The 19,009-nt window shown below is 36.1% G+C and overlaps 1 protein-coding gene across 9 annotated transcripts in view; it reads right to left on the reverse strand.

The window, feature by feature from the left end:
- Positions 1-19,009, reverse strand: part of DMD (dystrophin) — a 2,157,177-nt gene that overhangs the window by 1,371,533 nt on the left and 766,635 nt on the right. For all 9 annotated transcript variants that reach the window (XM_077988314.1, XM_077988313.1, XM_028842274.2 and 6 more), the window contains 2 exons: positions 8,481-8,651; positions 2,484-2,666 (listed from right to left, as the gene is read on the reverse strand). In XM_077988314.1, coding sequence (XP_077844440.1) covers positions 2,484-2,666; positions 8,481-8,651 — 354 coding nt within the window. The remainder of the gene's footprint in view (positions 1-2,483; positions 2,667-8,480; positions 8,652-19,009) is intronic.

Genomic DNA, 19,009 nt, shown 5'->3' on the forward strand with positions numbered 1-19,009 from the left:
AGTTGGAAGACAGATTTTAGAAAACTATCCAAAACTGAGCAGATAGAGATAAGAATATAGATAATATTAAAGGGAAACCAGTAACTGGAATATAGGAAGGGGATACTCTTAATAGCTATAAGAAAGTTTTCCCTTAGGAAGGAATGAAGAGATTGGGAAAAAGAAAATCTTCACAAAGATAATGCAGAACCACTAAAGAAACAATGCATCTGTTCTAGTTAACACACCAAGTGACAAAGTATAAATGAAAGCAAATTTACACATAGACAAAGTTGAATGAAACTGTAGAAGACAAAATAGGGTGAAACTGCAGAGCATATACAACAAAGAGAAAATTTAAAGGTACCAGAGAAAATGATAAAGAAACAATAACTTGACAGATTTCTTAAAGGGAAAATATTTCAGAAGAAAAATAGTATTTTCAGTGTTGTTACAAAAAAAAAAAAAACAAAAAAAACCTCTCCTCACATAATTACCTGCTCAACTACATCATTATGCAATACTCTGGGCAAAATAAAGTTATTTTCAATATGAAAAATCTGAACATATTTGCTACTCACACTCAAGGAAAGAGCAAGAAAGAAACTGAACACAGAAGCAAAGGGAAGAACAAAAGGCAAAACTGGTCACAAAAATTGGGAAAACAGCATTGGTAAATCTAAATAAATATATGAAATAGTTAAAACAATATCAGCAGCAACAGCAATTATATGGACTAATTTGGGGGAAATAAGGTGAAAATGAAATACGAGGCAACAACAATGTGGAAAATGGAAGAGGTAGGTTCAGAGTTAAACCATGCTAATGTTTCCACCATATTATTGTTAGAGAGGTATAGAGAAATATTTATAAGATAAAATAAAGTATATATTCCAAACCAGTGGAAAAGGAATAAAATGGAACTAAATAATTTGATAACTTCAATACGAATAGGGAATGTTAGAAATGTCATTATAGATGAGAAGGAAATGGAAAAATAATCCAATAATTGGTCTTGAAAATTGTGTTATTAATATAAAAACTTAAAAAAACCCTTTGGAAAATATACTTCAATATAAATTTCTAATGAATCACAGAGTATCATTTAAATGAACAACATGAATAATAGGGAACAATGATGCTTATTTAAGGACATTAAGAACATAAGAAAGTAACAGTAGGTGTTTTATTTAAATATTGACAGAAAGCATTTCCTGGGTACAAAAAATCCCTCCCTATTGTAACATGTTAGTGAATTAATTGAGTTTTTCTTGAGACATGTACAGTGCCATCACACCCTTTCCTTTCCCATTCTTTGTTATATTTTATATAGCACTCACATAACACTAATACATGAGATACGTCTTTATATACTCAGAAACTATGATATTTCCTGACATATAGAAGCCACTTTTCAAGAGTCTGAGGAGTGAATTGAATTTAAAAGAAAATAGGGAAAAGTAAAGAAGAGTTTAGAACTGACAATGGAGAAACTCAGATCACATTTTACAATTAGAAAATGATAATACTGTATTGGGAATATATGGGGTACTTTAGCAACAAATACATTTTAAAATATTTTTAAAGGTATACTTTATTAATGATCTGAATTGTGTCTGTCTTTAAATCTCAAACACTCAACAGATGAAGCAAACTAAATAATGTTTTTCAAAAGTAAAGGGGTACCTGAACACCTTATTAACTATATTCACAAAAATAACTCAGTCTGTGTGAAGGAAGGGGGATTAAAGTTCAACTCATATGCAATGTCTGGCAGCATCAGCATTTGTAGTGGATAAAGTTTTGTGCCCCTTGGTGCAGTATTTTCATAAGAAAGGTCATAGCTTATTTTTGATGCAATTACATGGCAATCATTTGAGGCACCTGCTTTATCTAAATTCAGATAAGCATAATCTAGACAGTAAGGTATCCATAAAAGTTAAAGCAGAACTTGTGATAATAAATAAACATAATGCAAAACATCAAAAAATATAGAACTGGTTAGGTAACATGTCTAACAAAGAACTCTATGGGGCACAGACATTACTAAAGACAGTTATAGTAAAAATATACTTCTCTACAGAATGCTTTTCCTCTAAGATACTTAAATAAGTTTATGTACATACAAATATAGGAAAAAATAAAGATCATTGTCTATAAATCTGGAGAAAATGTATTTATAGGATTTTATGACCTAATAATAATAGAAATGAGAATTAGAAGCATAGCTACTCACATATATTGAGTACTGGGCTAAGTACTTTAAAGGGAATAGCTCATTTAATTTTCTCAACTTATGAATTATGTATTATGTCCATTTTACAGACTGGAAACAGGTTTATACAAGTTAAGCAAATGGCCCAAAGTCATACAACTTATAAGTGCCTGCATGAGGAATTCAGGCCAAAGTTGTTTTACGCTAGAATCCATGTTCTTAACCACTATGCCTCCTATATGACCATGTATTGACATATAATTGATAAAGACAAAGAAAAGCAACTGACTTCCAAAGTCTTGCATTTCCCATTCAGCCTAGTGCAGAGCCACTGGTAGTTGGTAGTTAGAGTCTCAAGTTCCTTTTTTAAGGCCTCTTGTGCTACGGGTGGAGCTTGAGCTATGACACTATTTACAGACTCAGTAAGGAGTTTCACTTTCGCTTCTTTTTGTTGGGCCTCTTCTTTAGCTCTCTGAAAAGTAAATAATGCTCTGTTAATAGCAAGAAAATAACTTTACATCCAAAATGCATTTATATGTATCATATAATTTCTTCCTCACAACATCCCAGTTAGAATGAGATTTACAAAAATAAATCTCATATGGACTCCAGTCTCTTCCATAAAGTTTTTAGTTGAAATTGGAAAGTTAAAGAAATAAGTTTTTATGAAAATACAACAGATCTTTAACAAGAATAGATTGAAAAGTAGTCTTCATGGGGGTATGCATTTGTGGTCAAATATATACACATCGATATAAATACAATTGTTTGGAAAAGGCAAAAAGCAAATATTTCGATATTAACTAGGCTAAAAAACATCTGGCAGTCTAGAATCAAAATCACTTATAAATTACTTGGATGAACAATATTGAAACCGTCACAAATATCATTTAAGTCAAAGGATACTTAACATAGAAAGGTCCCCTTAATGCTATATTTAGGAACATATTTTGATAAAAGAAACTTTTGTTCAAGAATTGAAAACACATGAGAGAAAGAGAAATCCAAAAGGAGCCCCTGATATCAGAAGCTGGCCTGATACCCAGCTATGCCTTGGTCTTCTCCAGTGGAAAATATACTGTTTCACAGAATTTCCACATTGGAAAAGGCCACTTTGTTACCATAATGGATCAAGACCACGACAAGATCATTCCATAATCATGTCTGAATCCAGACAAAAACATCAACATTACCTAAACCACAAAATACCCAACCCTCCCCTATCCCGGTTAATATGAATGAATGCTGCTTCTTTATCAATTACAACTTTAGCCTCATTCTGGTCTTCTCTCCTTCTGGACAAGATACCATACTCATAGAGCTATCCCCACACACTAATGACAAACAATCCAAAGTAAAGCTTTTAAACCCTCCTTCAAATCCCCTAACACAAGCACAACTCCTACAAAGTTTTTTGTTTTGTTTTTTTTTTTCATCCTCACATACCCCCCGGCCTCCATGTTGCGTATTCTCCCTCACTGCAAAAAGTAATGAACCCAACTTGTTCAGCTACAAGAGAGTTGGTGGTGGTCTTTGGTTGGGAGACATTTACACTCCTTAACTTCAAATGTGTACATGTATTTTAGAAACATACACACATACACACTGTATCTTTAGTCTGTGTTCCTCCAGGAGTCAAACTTGACATTAGCTTTCAAATGTAAGTAGTTTATATACATGTTCCACGTGAAAGAAGTTCTGGTAGCCGAATGGGGAATTGAGACAAGAAAGATAAGAGAGATCCATATGGGCATACTTATTAATCACTGTTAATGACTGGAGTTTAATCCTGTTAGAAAGTCCTGAGAAATATAAGCCTGCGGGTTATCCCATTCAGGGGTGCAGGAATTGGGGTATTATTTCTGTATCATCTTCCCTAATTGTTAAAGGCTGTTGGGGAAATGTTAATTTCCCAGTACTTGTAGCCTACCACACAAGTGCAAAAGTGGGATTCAGTGGTCACAGAAAGCCCTCGAGTAAACAAACACAGGTTCTATAATGCAGAAGTTGGGCCTGCATACAATGCAGTGGTCAAGGTAAGGGCTTATGGGCAGGTTATGGGTAAGGTCAGCTATAAAATGCCTTTGTATGTGTCAACATAATCACCTTACTCCTTTGGATTTAGCCCTACAATTCCTTGAAATTGTGCATTATGTCAGAAAATGCAAATTGTTTTGCCTAAAGAATGTTTACCTTCACCGATTTTAATTGATTGAAATCTTTAGTTTAATATTCTAAATAAACCAGCTTTTTGGCATCACTGAGGATAGAGTTTGTTTTCACACAAATTGTATTTTGACTTTAGTAATTACATTATAATCAACAAGTTTGATTACCATTCAGCATTTAATATGTGCTACCGTGTTCTGTGCCAGCCATGTGATAAGTGCTACCTCATTAGATCTTTAACCAAACCTTCTCAGATGTGTTTTGTTATCTCTATATTGGACATCAGAAAACTGAGGTTCAGAGAGTTTAAGGAAATCATCCTCAGAGTTACATCCTTTCTTTCTCATAGTTTCTGTTAAGCTGGTGTCAAATGTTCCATGAGCTGAGGAAGGAGCATGTTGTAGTCAGTCTAATGAATAAAATTACAATTTATACTCATTATAAATAACCCAAGCAATTATATAAAAATGTAGAATGAAGAACACTTCTTTCCATGGTTTTTAGGCTTCGTATATTCTTGTTTAATAAGAGGCTGAGATCTTGGGAAAGGTTCGGAGAAGGAAGAGCAAAATGTATTAACCCAGGTACATATGAGGTAAGGAGATGATGATGAATTTCTCTACAAGGAGAAAAGGTAGAAAGTTAAACGACTGGTACAGTTTCGACACAAATCCTCATAAAAACGGTGGCTCTTGTTTCTTTCCATGAATCTAACTATGATATGCTCTGCCGTCTTTCATTGCTAGTATTTCACACCAGTGCTTCTTAAAGTCAGCGTCCTTGGAATCACTCTAGAACTTGTTCCGTGGCATCAACTGAAACTTGTTAAAAATGGAAAACTTCAGGCCTTACCCCAGACTCACTGAATCAGAAATTCTGGGGTCAGGGCCCAGCACTCTGTGTATTAAACAAGTCTTCCAGGTGATTTTGATGTCCATTCAGGTGCAGGAATCACTGCTGAAATCATTATACAAATGTATTTGTGTATTTACTATTCTCACTTTATGTGCAAGTTCTGGCAAGCACTAGTACTAGAGTTGTGATAGTATAAAAATTTAAAAAAATAAAAAGTTAATACATTTCCAGATTGTTTTTCAAAGGGTTTTAGTATAAAGTTTTAGCATATAGTCATTGCTGATCTCCATAAAAGTTTTAAAGTCAGAGGTTGTTTATCATACACTGCCCTGGGTTCTTTTATGTAAAAAAAAGTTTTCCTTTCAGGGGAAAAATAAGTTATCAAAACAGCACTTTCATTTTCAAGTAAAATATAGGAAAGAACATAAACAGAAGGAGGTCTCTATTTCTTCTTTGAGTATCAGGGAGAGATGTCAAAGTAGGTCTGTTAGTACCTTCTGACAATAAAGAAAAATTAGCTATCAAATGAGCACAGGTGGAAGTCTTGCTAACCTCCAGGTAGTGAAGTTGACATAAAGAGACTGTCTTGAGTAGCAGGCTGGAAAATCAAGAAATGAAATCTTCCTGCCAACTCTTTCAATGGTTGTTGCCAGAGGCTTCCAGAGTTTACCTCTTTTTACTATGACACCCATACTAAACCAATTTTGTAGCTAGGCCAATTATGAAAACATGTCAATGAATGTAGACAAACTTGTTGGAACACTCATTTCAAGGATGGTTTTCAAATATTAAAAATTTGAGACAGTTTCCTCTAGAGCACAGAAAATTAAGAGAGATCTGACTGGGTTGTTGGTGAGATAGGCAAATTGCTCATAGGGAGAGGGAAGAGGGCCAGAAGAGAGACTAAACCAAAGGAACCCAAGGAGAATCAGAGCAGCTGAACACAAATGACTATATAATCTACTTAGGGATCTGAGGTAGTGGCCATACATAAATAGATACAGTGAAAACAGACAATAAAGAAATTGAGATACAAGAGGAAAGTTCGTACGAGTGACACACAATTCAAAGGAAAGGAAAGGAAAAAGGAGAAAGGAGAAAGGAAAGTAAAGGATGAGATGAAATAGAATAAAATACCTTCAATCCTGTGGGCTCTATCACAAATAAAGTCTGTGACTATGGCTACATTATTTGACCTATCTGGGAATTACAGTTTTCTGATAAGTACAGAGAGAAGTGTGGATTACACTACTTTCAAAGTACCTTCTAGCTCTCACATTCTGATAAAGTTTTCCTCATGGTGACCTCCCCAAAGTCAAATTTTAAATTATTTTGGTCTCTCTTTTGAAATACTCCAATGGTTTTTCTATTCCATTTAGAATAACAACTGTAATATTCTAACAAAACTCGTTTGTTAACAGATATCTGCCTACCTCATAAGACTTATCTGAGATGTTATCCCGTTTTCCTTCCTTCAGGCAGACAGACTTCTTTCTCTCCCCAATTAGCCTCAAGGTCTTTGCAGAAGCTATGCTCTCTGATTACAATGTGCTTCCATTAAGATTTTTTTAAATGCTCTTTTCCTTAGAATTCATTTCTCTCGTATTACATACAATTCTTCATAAAATCTCTACAAGTCAAGTTTTTCAAAAATAGCATCCTACCACTCTCAACTCCTGCCTGAACATTGTTCACTCTTGATCTCAAAATCCAGATTTACTTTTAGGCAAATTATCATCACCTCAAACGATTTCATTTATTTTTCCAATTATTGCCTGCTCCTCACCACACACTAGAACACTAGAATGTAAATTCCAAGGCAGTGGTCTTGCTCACCACCCTCTATATTCAGTATCTAGAGGGTGTTTGGCACATAGTAAGAACGCAGTAAGTTTTAGTTGATGAATACGTTATTGCTAGATTAATTTTGCTTTTTTTCATACTCTAGAAATGATTACTATTTGTACAAATGTTTTCTTCATTATAGTTTTTTATAGATACATAATATTTATACATATTTATGGAGTATATTAGATACTTTCAACATTTGACTAAAGTCATATGATAGATTTGGTATTTAAACATCTGAGTTTTCATGTGAATTACTTTCCACAATTAACTATAATAAATATTTCTGAATTACTATATAAATTATATAACAGAGTAGACAATTTTTTACCATTTGGCCCTTTTCACAATTAAAATAATAAATAACGAGTCATGATCATTTATACTGTGCTAGGCATTGTGATAGAAACTTCGTATTTCATCCCTCTAATGATTCTGAAAGCAGACATTCTGATACCCAATTCACAAATAAAGGAATTTGGCTCAGTAAGCTTATGTAACTCACCCAAATTTATACAGTTGGCATGGGGCCGAACTAAGTTTTAAACTCAAGTATCTGGCTCCACAATGATTTTTCCTTGTCACAATCCTTGAACCAAACAAAGATCTACAGTATTAATATTTCACATGTTATTCTCTATGTTCTTGCTAGTACATAAAAATAATAGTTATGATTATAGCTACTAATTGAGCACCAACTCTGAGTTAGGCAATTTACTTACATGTTAGTTTCAATCAACAGTTCATACATTCAAGTGAGGATGTATGATGACATAAACATGATAAAATAGAGGATTATATTGACTACTGAGTTGCCCAAGGCCATACAAAATGCCACGGTGTAGGTTCAACTCCAGGCTTCACCTCCAAATCCATACTACATACCAGTTTCGTTGGTCATAAGTCAATGTTACATTTTGTTCTATTGCTCCAAGAAAAGTACATGTAAACTCAGTCCTTTCTATCCATATTAAAGGCTACGGATTCAAATATTTAGTGCTACCAAATTCTAAGAAACGCCTTTAAAATACCAAATTAACACAGTTTGTTGACTACATTGTAAATTTGCCTTTTCAAGAATACTTTTGCACAGTTTCAACATGCATTTACATCAGCTACAGACAGCTAATGTGATGAGTTGATTCTGCTCTCTTAATACTATATGATTTCAAGGGAAAATTCTTTCAAATTGTGATTTTCAATATTCATAATTGACCACAATGCATTAAAATTAAACAGTTTAAGATTGTTAAAACACAGATTAAACTTGAAGCTAAATTAATTAAAATTATTAATTAAAAATCAACCTCTTCTCTTAGAACCAGGAAAGAGCATACCGTATACAATTTCAAGCAATGCTGCATTTCTTTTTCCATTTATTTGCTTTGTTTTACTTAGTTTTCCCTTTTTTTACCTTCATCTCTTCAACTGCTTTCTGTAATTCATCTGGAGTTTTATATTCAAAATCTCTCTCAAGATACTCTTCTTCGGCTTGTGTCATCCATTCGTGCATCTCTGATAGATCTTTCTGGAGGCTTACAGTTTTCTCCAAACCTCCCTTCAAGGCCTCCTTTCTGGCATGGACCTTCCATAAAACAAACAAGCAAAACATGATTACTGACAGCAATGAAACATTATTATTATATTATTTGATCAGTATGTAAATAACACAAAGCTTAGAGACTAATGATAAAGAAGGAAAAAGTTTATATACGTAAGAAAATAACTCCTGGGGATCAGATACACTCAATTTCCCACAAGTGTGAAAATAAGACATGTCTGTTTATTTGGCATACTTAATAAAATGAATGTATTGCCCTATGATGATAATTCAGCTGTTTGTGTGACAATCCTCTTCTATGACTACAGCAAAACAAGACTTTTCTAAATAGTATGTTTCAGTTGGAAAAGTAATTTTATTGGCATACACAGAAATAGTTATTCTTTGTGTTCTTTGATAATGTTTTACTATTTTAAATATTCTAAGAACTTCATAATCATGTATCTACAGAAAACTCTCATAAATTAAAAAGAAAAATGAAAAGTGCATAAAACATGTAGTTTGGCAATTCACAAAGAAGATAATATATGGCAATATACGTATGTAAAAGACGTTCTAGTATCACTTATGGTTAAATGACTGCAAATTGAAGGGAATTAATGCATTTTCACAGATAAGATAGGGAAAAATAATAATTAATAAGAGCACATTTTGGGCAGGGAGGTGGGAAAATCAAAGTTTTTTAATACTTGTTGAGGAAAATATCCAACATAATACAACCTTTTAGATAGTAAGATGGCAAAATATACAAAAATGTTAATGTCCATGAATCTGTCAACTTCCATTTTTTGAGAGTGAATCATGCTAGCCAAAGTGTAGAGAATAACACATACATTATTTAATTCAGCTTTAAAGACCAAACATCTTGAAAACAAACCCAAAGGTGCTTTCATGGGAGATTAAATAAATTATGACATATATACACTATGGGATACTGTGCATCACCAATACATCTTTACTGAAATGAAAAGTGGCTCAATATAAACTTTTGTGTGTAAAATGCAAGTTGCAAAAGAGTCTGTGGTTATAGAAAACATCTGCTATTTAAAGCCTCACAGATTTCTGAAAAGTGAAACTTTCTACAATGGACTCCATTACTCATTAACCAGAAAAATGCAAAACTTAAAACACCTAAAAGAAAATCATATACCTTGTTACAAGGCACTCTACAGTATTATAATTATTATACATAAGTGTTCATATTTACTTTAAAATGTAAACCTATTCAAAAGATGGTATTCTTCTCTCTGGTTTAAAAAGCATTATATATTTTAAGTAACAGAGTTTTCACAGTATTGTTTCAATATATAATGGACAGTTTCAGTAAAATGAAGCGTTCGTGGTACTTTGCCCAGCAGTAAATATGTGTAGAACCACCATCACATTGATTTTCCTTAGAATTTACAGCCATTTTGAGCCTAATATAGGTAATACTTCATTTTAGGTTCTTTACTTACCTAGGTAAATGTAGCACTTGATCTAGTAAAATGTAAATAAATGCTTCACCCTAACACATCTAGAACAGTATGTCTTGCAACTGTACTAGAAAAAGTATAAATGTGATTCTGTGTAGTCAATGAACCTATAATAAACTTAAGACAACATGCTGCTAAATTCTACTTAGATACTCTGCTGTTACAATCTTTTAAGGCAACTGGTGAAGCTACAAAAACATTTGAGAGACTAATGGAATTCAGCCAAGACGTGTAGTAAAAACTATACGTTCACATACATATTTTTGTCTGTGTGTGAGTGTATGTGTGCATGTACAAGTATGGTGAGATATTGTTGGACCCTGTAGATGTTGAAGGTAAAAACGACAGCATTTGGTGACAGAATAGATATTTTGCTATAAGAGAAATATAGGAGACAAGAAAATCTCAAGGGATTTGGCTTGAGTAAGTGGAAAGATGGAGTTGCCATTTGTAACAGCAGGCAAATTACTAGGGTAGTAGGCTGCAGTGTACATCAGGAATTTTGTTTTGACGTGTTAGATTTAATATGCCTATTACTAATCCATGTGGAGGTGTTGAGTGGGCAAATGGGTATGAAGGTCTAGGATCATTAGAAAGGTCCAGATTGTTAAACAAAAAAAAATCTTACAGCAAGAACCACTTACAGATTACATTTAAAACCATAGAGCTTGAAAAGGTGACCCAGAGAGTGAGTGGCAATAGGAGAAAAAAAGGAGTCCACACACTGAGCCCTGGAACACTTTCAAATTTAGTGGTCAGGGCAACAGAACCACCAAGGATATTGACAGTGGTCAGGGAAAACTAAGAGATAATTAAGAAAGAATGATGACACAGAAGCCAACTGAATTTAGTGATTTAGTGATGTGAACTCACTGGTGACCCTGACAAAATTTGCTTCAATAGAACAGTGAGGATAGTTTGATTAGCTCTCTTAATTGGTTTCGAGAGAAGGGAAGGAGTGAAATGGAGAGAAGGGAATTTCTGTAAAGGGAAATGGGAATGGAGAGGCTGCTAGAGAAACTGTTGTCCAATGGAAGACTTTTTTAAATGACAGGAGATAAGACAGAATAATTCTCTAATGATGGGAATGATGTAGCATAGGGAAGATGTAGGAGGTAGAGGGCTGTTCATTAGCTGGTACAATGTTCTTTTGCAGAAAAAAAGGGAAAGGGATCCAGGTACCTAAGTGGAAAAGCTGGCCTTAGACAAAAGCACAGAAAGTTCATCTATGTAAACAAAGGGAAAGTAGAGTCTATGATCTTATATGCAGGTCAGTGGGAGTATTGCAACTTGTATTCTGATTGCTTATATTTTCTCAGTAAAACAAGAAGCTAGTTTTTGCAGAAAGATGGAAAGACAGACTGTCAGAGAAGTGAGGAAAGAGATCTGGGGATCACTGCACCCAAAGAGTATACTGACCCAGAGAAAGACAATGATCTGCAAGCTGCCAGAAAGACATCCACCTAACCTCTAAATCCCATTTATTGATAACTATTTACCATAAATTTAAAGCCACTAATAAATAAAATATATAACCATATATTATTTAGAAAGTATACATGTTTTATAATTTCATACATATAGGTTTCTATTTGTTCTCTATTTAACAAACACATAGAGGAGATTCCAAGATGGCCTAATAGGAACAGCTCCAGACTACAGTTCTCAGCATGAGCGACACAGAGGACAGGTGATTTCTGCATTTCCAACTGAGCTTTGAAGAGAGTAGTGGTTCTCCCAGCATGCAGTATGAGATCTGAGAACAGACAGACTGCCTCCTCAAGTGGGTCCCTAACCCCTGAGTAGCCTAACTGGGAGGCACCTCCCAGTATGGGCTGATTGACACATCACACGGCCAGGTGCCCCTCTGAGGCGAAGCTTCCAGAGGAACAACCAGGCAGCAACATCTGCTGTTCTGCAATATTCACTGTTCTACAGCCTCTGCTGGTGATACCCAGGCAAACAGGGTCTGGAGTGGACCTCCAGCAAACTCCAACAGACCTGCAGCTGAGGGTCCTGACTGTTAGAAGGAAAACAAACAGAAAGGACATCCACACCAAAACCCCATCTGTACATCACCATCATCAAAGACCAAAGGCAGATAAAACACAAAGATGGGGAGAAAACAGAGTAGATTCTAAAAATAAGAGCGCCTCTTCTTCTCCAAAGGAACGCAGCTCCTTGCCAGCAACGGAACAAAGTTGGACACAGAATGACTTTGATGAGTTGAGAGAAGAAGGCTTCAGACAATCAAACTTCTCCAAGCTAAAGGAGGAAGTTCGAACCCATTGCAAAGAAGCTAAAAACCTTGAAAAAAGATTAGAAGAATGGCAAACTAGAACAACCAGTGTAGAGAAGACCTTACATGACCTGATGTGGCTGAAAACCATGTCACGAGAACCACGTGACGCATGCACAAGCTTCAGTAGTCAATTTGATCAACTGCAAGAAAGGGTATCAGTGATTGAAGACCAAATGAATGAAATGAAGTGAGAAGAGACGTTTAGAGAAAAAAAAAAAGTAAAAAGAAACAAACAAAGCCTCCAAGAAATATGGGATTACGTGAAAAGACCAAACCTACATCTGATTGGTGTGCCTGAAAGTGACAGGGAGAATGGAGCCAAGCTGGAAAACACTCTTCAGGATATTATCCAGGAGAACTTCCCCAACCTAGCAAGGCAGGCCAACATTCAAATTCAGGAAATACAGAGAACGCCACAAAGATACTCCTTGAGAAGAGCAACTCCAAGACACATAATTGTCAGATTCACCAAAGTTGAAATGAAGGAAAAAATGTTAAGGGCAGCCAGAGAGAAAGGTCAGATTATGCACAAAGGGAACCCCATCAGACTAAAAGCAGATCTCTCGGCAGAAACTCTACAAGCCATAAGAGAGTGGGGACCAATATTCAACATTCTTACAGAAAAGAATTATCAACCCAGAATTTCATATCCAGCCAAACTAAGTTTCATAAGTGTCGGAGAAATAAAATCCTTTACAGACAAGCAAATGCTGAGATATTTTGTCACCACCAGGCCTGCCTTACAAGAGCTCCTGAAGGAAGCACTAAACATGGAAAGGAACAACCGGTACCAGCCACTGCAAAAACATGCCAAATTGTAAAGACCATCGACGCTAGGAAAAAACTGCATCAACTAACGAGCAAAATAACCAGCTAATATCATAATGACAGTATCAAATTCACACATAACAATATTAACCTTAAATGCAAATGGGCTAAATGCTCCAATTCAAAAACACAGAGTGGCAAATTGGATAAAGAGTCAAGATCCACCAGTGTGCTGTATTCAGGAAACCCATCTCACATGTGGAGACACACATAGGCTCAAAATAAAGGGATGGAGGAAGATCTACCAAGAAAATGGAAAACAAACAAACAATAAAACAAAGCAGGGGTTGCAATCCTAGACTCTGATAAAACAGACTTTAAACCAACAAAGATCAAAAGAGACAAAGAAGGCCATTACATAATGGTAAAGGGATCAATTCAACAAGAAGAGCTAGCTATCCTAAATATATATGCACCCAATACTGGAGCACCCAGATTCATAAAGCAAGTCCTTAGAGACCTTCAAAGAGACTTAGACTCAAACACTATAATAATGGGAGACGTTAACATCCCACTGTCAACATTAGAGAGATCAAAAGACAGAAAGTTAACAAGGATATCCAGGAACTGAACTTGGCTCTGCACCAAGGGGACCTAATAGACATTTACAGAACTCTCCACCCCAAATCAACAGAATATACATTCTTCTCAGCACCACGTCACATTGCACTTATTCCAAAATTGACCACACAGTTGGAAGTAAAGCACTCCTCAGCAAATGTAAAAGAACAGAAATTATAACAAACTATCTCTCAGATCGCAGTCCAATCAAACTACAACTCATGGTTAAGAAACACACTCAAAACCGCTCAACTACATGGAAACTGAACAACCTGCTCCTGAATGACTACTGGGTACATAATGAAATGAAGGTAGAAATAGAGATGTTCTTTGAAACCAATGAGAACAAAGATGCAACACACCAGAAACTCTGGGACACATTTAAAGCAGGAAATTTATAGCACTACATGCCCACAAGAGAAAGCAGGAAAGATCTAAAATTGACACCCTAACATCACAATTTAAAAAACCAGAGAAGCAAGAGCAAACACATTCAAAAGCTAGCAGAATGCAAGAAACAACTAAGATCAGAGCAGAACTGAAGGAGATAGAGACACAAAAAAACCCTTCAAAAAATCAATGAATCCAGGGGCTGGTTTTTTGAAAAGATCAACAAAACTGATAGACAGCTAACAAGACTAATAAAGAAGAAAAGAGAGAAGAATCAAATAGACACAATAAAAAATGATAAAGGGGATATCACCACCAATCCCACAGAAATAAACACTACCATCAGAGAATACTATAAACACCTCTACACAAATAAACTAGAAAATCTAGAAGAAATGGATAAATTCCTGGACACATACACCATCCCAAGACCAAATCAGGAAGATGTTGAATCCCTGAATAGACCAATAGCAGGCTCTGAAATTGAGGCAATAATTAATAGCCTACAAAACAAAAAAAGTCCAGGACCAGACGAATTCAGAGCCAAATTCTAGCAGAGGTACAAGGAGGAGCTGGTACCATTCCTTCTGAAACTATTCCAATCAATAGAAAAAGAGGGAATCCTCCCTAACTCATTTTATGAGGCCAGTATCATCCTGATACCAAAACCTGGCAGAGACACAACAAAAAAAGAGAATTTTAGACCAATATCCCTGATGAACTTCGATGTAAAAATCCTCAATAAAATACTGGCAAACTAAATCCAGCAGCACATCAAAAAGCTTATCTACCATGATCAAGTTGGCTTCATCCCTGGGATGCAAGGCTGGTTCAACATACGCAAATGAATAAACGCAATCCAGCATATAAACAGAACCAAAGACAAAAAAACCACGATCGTCTCAATAGATGCAGAAAAGGCCTTTGACAAAATTCAACAGCCCTTCATGCTAAAAACTCTCAATAAATTCGGTATTGATGGAACATATCTCAAAATCATAAGAGCTATTTATGACAAACCCACAGCCAATATCATACTGAATGGGCAAAAACTGGAAAAATTCCCTTTGAAAACTGGCACAAGACAGGGATGCCCTCTCTCACCACTCCTATTCAACATAGTGTTGGAAGTTCTGGCCAGGGCAATCAGGCAAGACAAAGAAATAAAGGGTATTCAGTTAGGAAAAGAGGAAGTCAAATTGTCCCTGTTTGCAGATGACATGACTGTATATTTAGAAAACCCTATTGTCTCAGCCCAAAATCTCCTTAAGCTGATAAGCAACTTCAGCAAAGTCTCAGGATACAAAATTAATGTGCAAAAATCACAAGCATTCCTATACACCAATAACAGACAAACAGAAAGCCAAATCATGAGTGAACTTCCATTCACAATTGCTTCAAAGAGAATAAAATACCTAGGAATCCAACTTACAAGGAATGTGAAGGACCTCTTCAAGGAGAATTACAAACCACTACTCAGCAAAATAAAAGAGGACACAAACAAATGGAAGAACATACCATACTCATGGATAGGAAGAATCGATATTATGAAAATGGCCATACTGCCCAAGGTTATTTATAGATTCAATGCCATCTCCATCAAGCTACCAATGACTTTCTTCACAGGATTGGAAAAAACTACTTCAAAGTTCATATGGAACCAGAAAAGAGTCCACATAGCCAAGACAATCCTAAGCCAAAAGAACGAAGCTGGAGGCATCACCCTACCTGACTTCAAACTATACTACAAGGCTACAGTAACCAAAACAGCACGGTACTGGTACCAAAACAGAGATATAGACCAATGGAACAGAACAGAGCCCTCAGAAATAATACCACACATCTACAACCATCTTTGACAAACTTGACAAAAACAAGAAATGGGGAAAGGACCCCCTATTTAATAAATGGTGCTGGGAAAACTGGATAGCCATATGTAGAAAGCTGAAACTGGATCCCTTCCTTACACCTTATACAAAAATTAATTCAAGGTGGATTAAATACTTAAATGTTAGACCAAAAACCATAAAAACCCTAGAAGAAAGTGTAGGCAATACCATGCAGGACATAGACATGGGCAAGGACTTCATGTCTAAAACACCAAAAGCAATGGCAGCAAAAGCCAAAATTGACAAATGGGATCCAATTAAACTAAAGCACTTCTGCACAGCAAAAGAAACTACTATCAGAGTGAACAGGCAACCTACAGAATGGGAGAAAATTTTTGCAATCTACCCATCTGACAAAGGGCCAATATCCAGAATCTACAAAGAACTCAGACAAATTTACAAGAAAGAAAACAAACAACCCCATCAAAAAGTGGGCAAAGGATATGAACAGACACTTCTCAAAAGAAAACATTTACGCAGCCAACAGACACATGAAAACATGCTCATCATCACTGGCCATCAGAGAAATGAAATCAAAACCACAATGAGATACCATCTCACACCAGTTAGAATGGCAATCATTAAAAAGTCAGGAAACAACAGGTGCTGGAGAGGATGTGGAGAAATAGGAACACTTTTACACTGTTGGTGGGATTGTAAACTGGTTAAACCTTTGTGGAAAACAGTATGGCGATTCCTCAAGGATCTAGAACTAGAAGTACCATATGACCCAGCCATCCCATTACTGGGTATATACCCAAAGGATTATAAATTATGCTGCTATAAAGACACATGCACATGTATGTTTATTGCAGCACTATTCACAATAGCAAAGACTTGGAATCAACCCAAATGTCCATCAGTGACAGACTGGATTAAGAAAACGTGGCACATATACACCATGGAATACTATGCAGCCATCAAAAAGGATGAGTTTGTGTCCTTTGTAGGGACATGGATGCAGCTGGAAACCATCATTCTCAGCAAACTATCACAAGAACAGAAAACCAAACACCGCATGTTCTCACTCATAGGTGGGAACTGAACAATGAGATCACTTGGACTCGAGAAGGGGAACATCACACACCGGCGCCTATCACGGGGAGGGGGATGGGGGAGGGATTACATTGGGAGTTATACGTGATGTAAATGACGAGTTGATGGGTGCAGCACACTAACATGGCACAAGTATACATATGTAACAAACCTGCACGTTATGCACATGTACCCTACAACTTAAAGTATAATTAAAAAAAAAAAAAAAAAAAAGGGAAAATAATCTGAACAGGTATTTCTCAAAAGAAGACAAAAATGGCCAATGAGGCCGGGCGTGGTGGCTCAAGCCTGTAATCCCAGCACTTCGGGAGGCCGAGGCGGGTGGATCACGAGGTCAGGAGATCAAGACTATCCTGGCTAACATGGTGAAATCCCGTCTCTACTAAAAAAAATACAAAAAACTAGCCGGGCGTGGTGGCGGGCGCCTTTAGTCCCAGCTGCTTGGGAGGCTGAGGCAGGAGAATGGCGTGAACCTGGGAGGCGGAGCTTGCAGTGAGCCAAGATCAGGCCACTGCACTCCAGCCTGGGAGACACAGCCAGACTCCGTCTCAAAAAAAAAATAATAATAATAATAATAATGGCCAATGAATGTATGAAAAAAATTTCAACATCGGTAATCATTAGATAAATGCAAACCAAAACCACAATGAGGTATCTCACCCTAGCTAGGATGTATATTGCCAAAAAGACACAAAAAATAATTGTTGGCATGGGTGCAGATAAAAGGGAACTATATTACATTGTTAGTGGGACTATAAACTGGTACAGTCACTGTAGAGAACAGCATGGAGGTTCCTCAGAAAAGTACAATATCCACAAACATCCCCTTTTTCCTGCGTGTTTTTTATTCTACCTGGACAACTGCAATCCCTACCTGCTTCCACTTTAGCCCTTTTGATTTATTATTCTTCTAATAGGAATATACAGCAAACTTTAAACAACTGTTTTAAATGAAATGAAGTGATGCCAGTCCTGTGCCTAAAAGTCAGATGACTTTCCAAAGTACTTGACATAATGAGTAAATCATCACTGTGACTTCCATATTCCTTTCTGACTCATTTTCCCTTTCTTTTTCTCCTGGCTCATGCTGCTCCTCTTCCAGTGGCTTCCAGTGGCTTCCTTTGGCTCCTCAAACATGTTAAGCTCTCTCTTGACTCAGATGTTTCCTTCCACTTCATTTTCTAGCCAGAATTCTGTCACACAGCAAATTGTCAAGTTCCTACTACTGAGGTATCAGCTTTAATTTCACCTCTTCAGAAAAGACTCTACTGACTACCCAATAGAAAGTAGTTTTCCTGCTCCTGTTCCTCTCATTTAAAGGGTTCTTACTGGTACATTCAGAGTGTATAGCAAGACTTAAAACCAGACATTGTTGTGATAATGTGTTTACCCATTTACTTTCCGTTTTCACCACCAAACTGTTATCTCCATGAGGATAAGTACAATGTCTATTTTATTCCCCACTTATATCTGGTAATTTTTTAATAGCTAGAATCTAGATTTTTAAAAACTTAGATACATACCCTTTAGAATTTAAAATAATCATAATCATTTTATACATCCAAAATTAGATCATGGGATGTCAAAGCATCCTCAAATATATCAGATATTTGGACAATTTTGTTCCAAATTATTTATGTTTTTGCAGACATTGGCATTTGGTGACAAATAAGGAATTATCTTTAACCCAAAAGACTGTATCACACACTTATTTTGTCTGTAGATATTTCTGTAATGCATAGATTTACACTTCATTTCCATTCTTCTCTCTGGAACGCTGAATTGGTACCAGTATTCACATCTGGCTTCCTTGTTTTTACGGCATCTTGTTCCTCTTCTACATTAGTGCATTGTTCCTTCCTTTCACAACCTAACTCATTT

Source organism: Macaca mulatta, chromosome X (genome assembly GCF_049350105.2).
Source record: "Macaca mulatta isolate MMU2019108-1 chromosome X, T2T-MMU8v2.0, whole genome shotgun sequence".
Taxonomy (NCBI): domain Eukaryota; kingdom Metazoa; phylum Chordata; class Mammalia; order Primates; family Cercopithecidae; genus Macaca; species Macaca mulatta.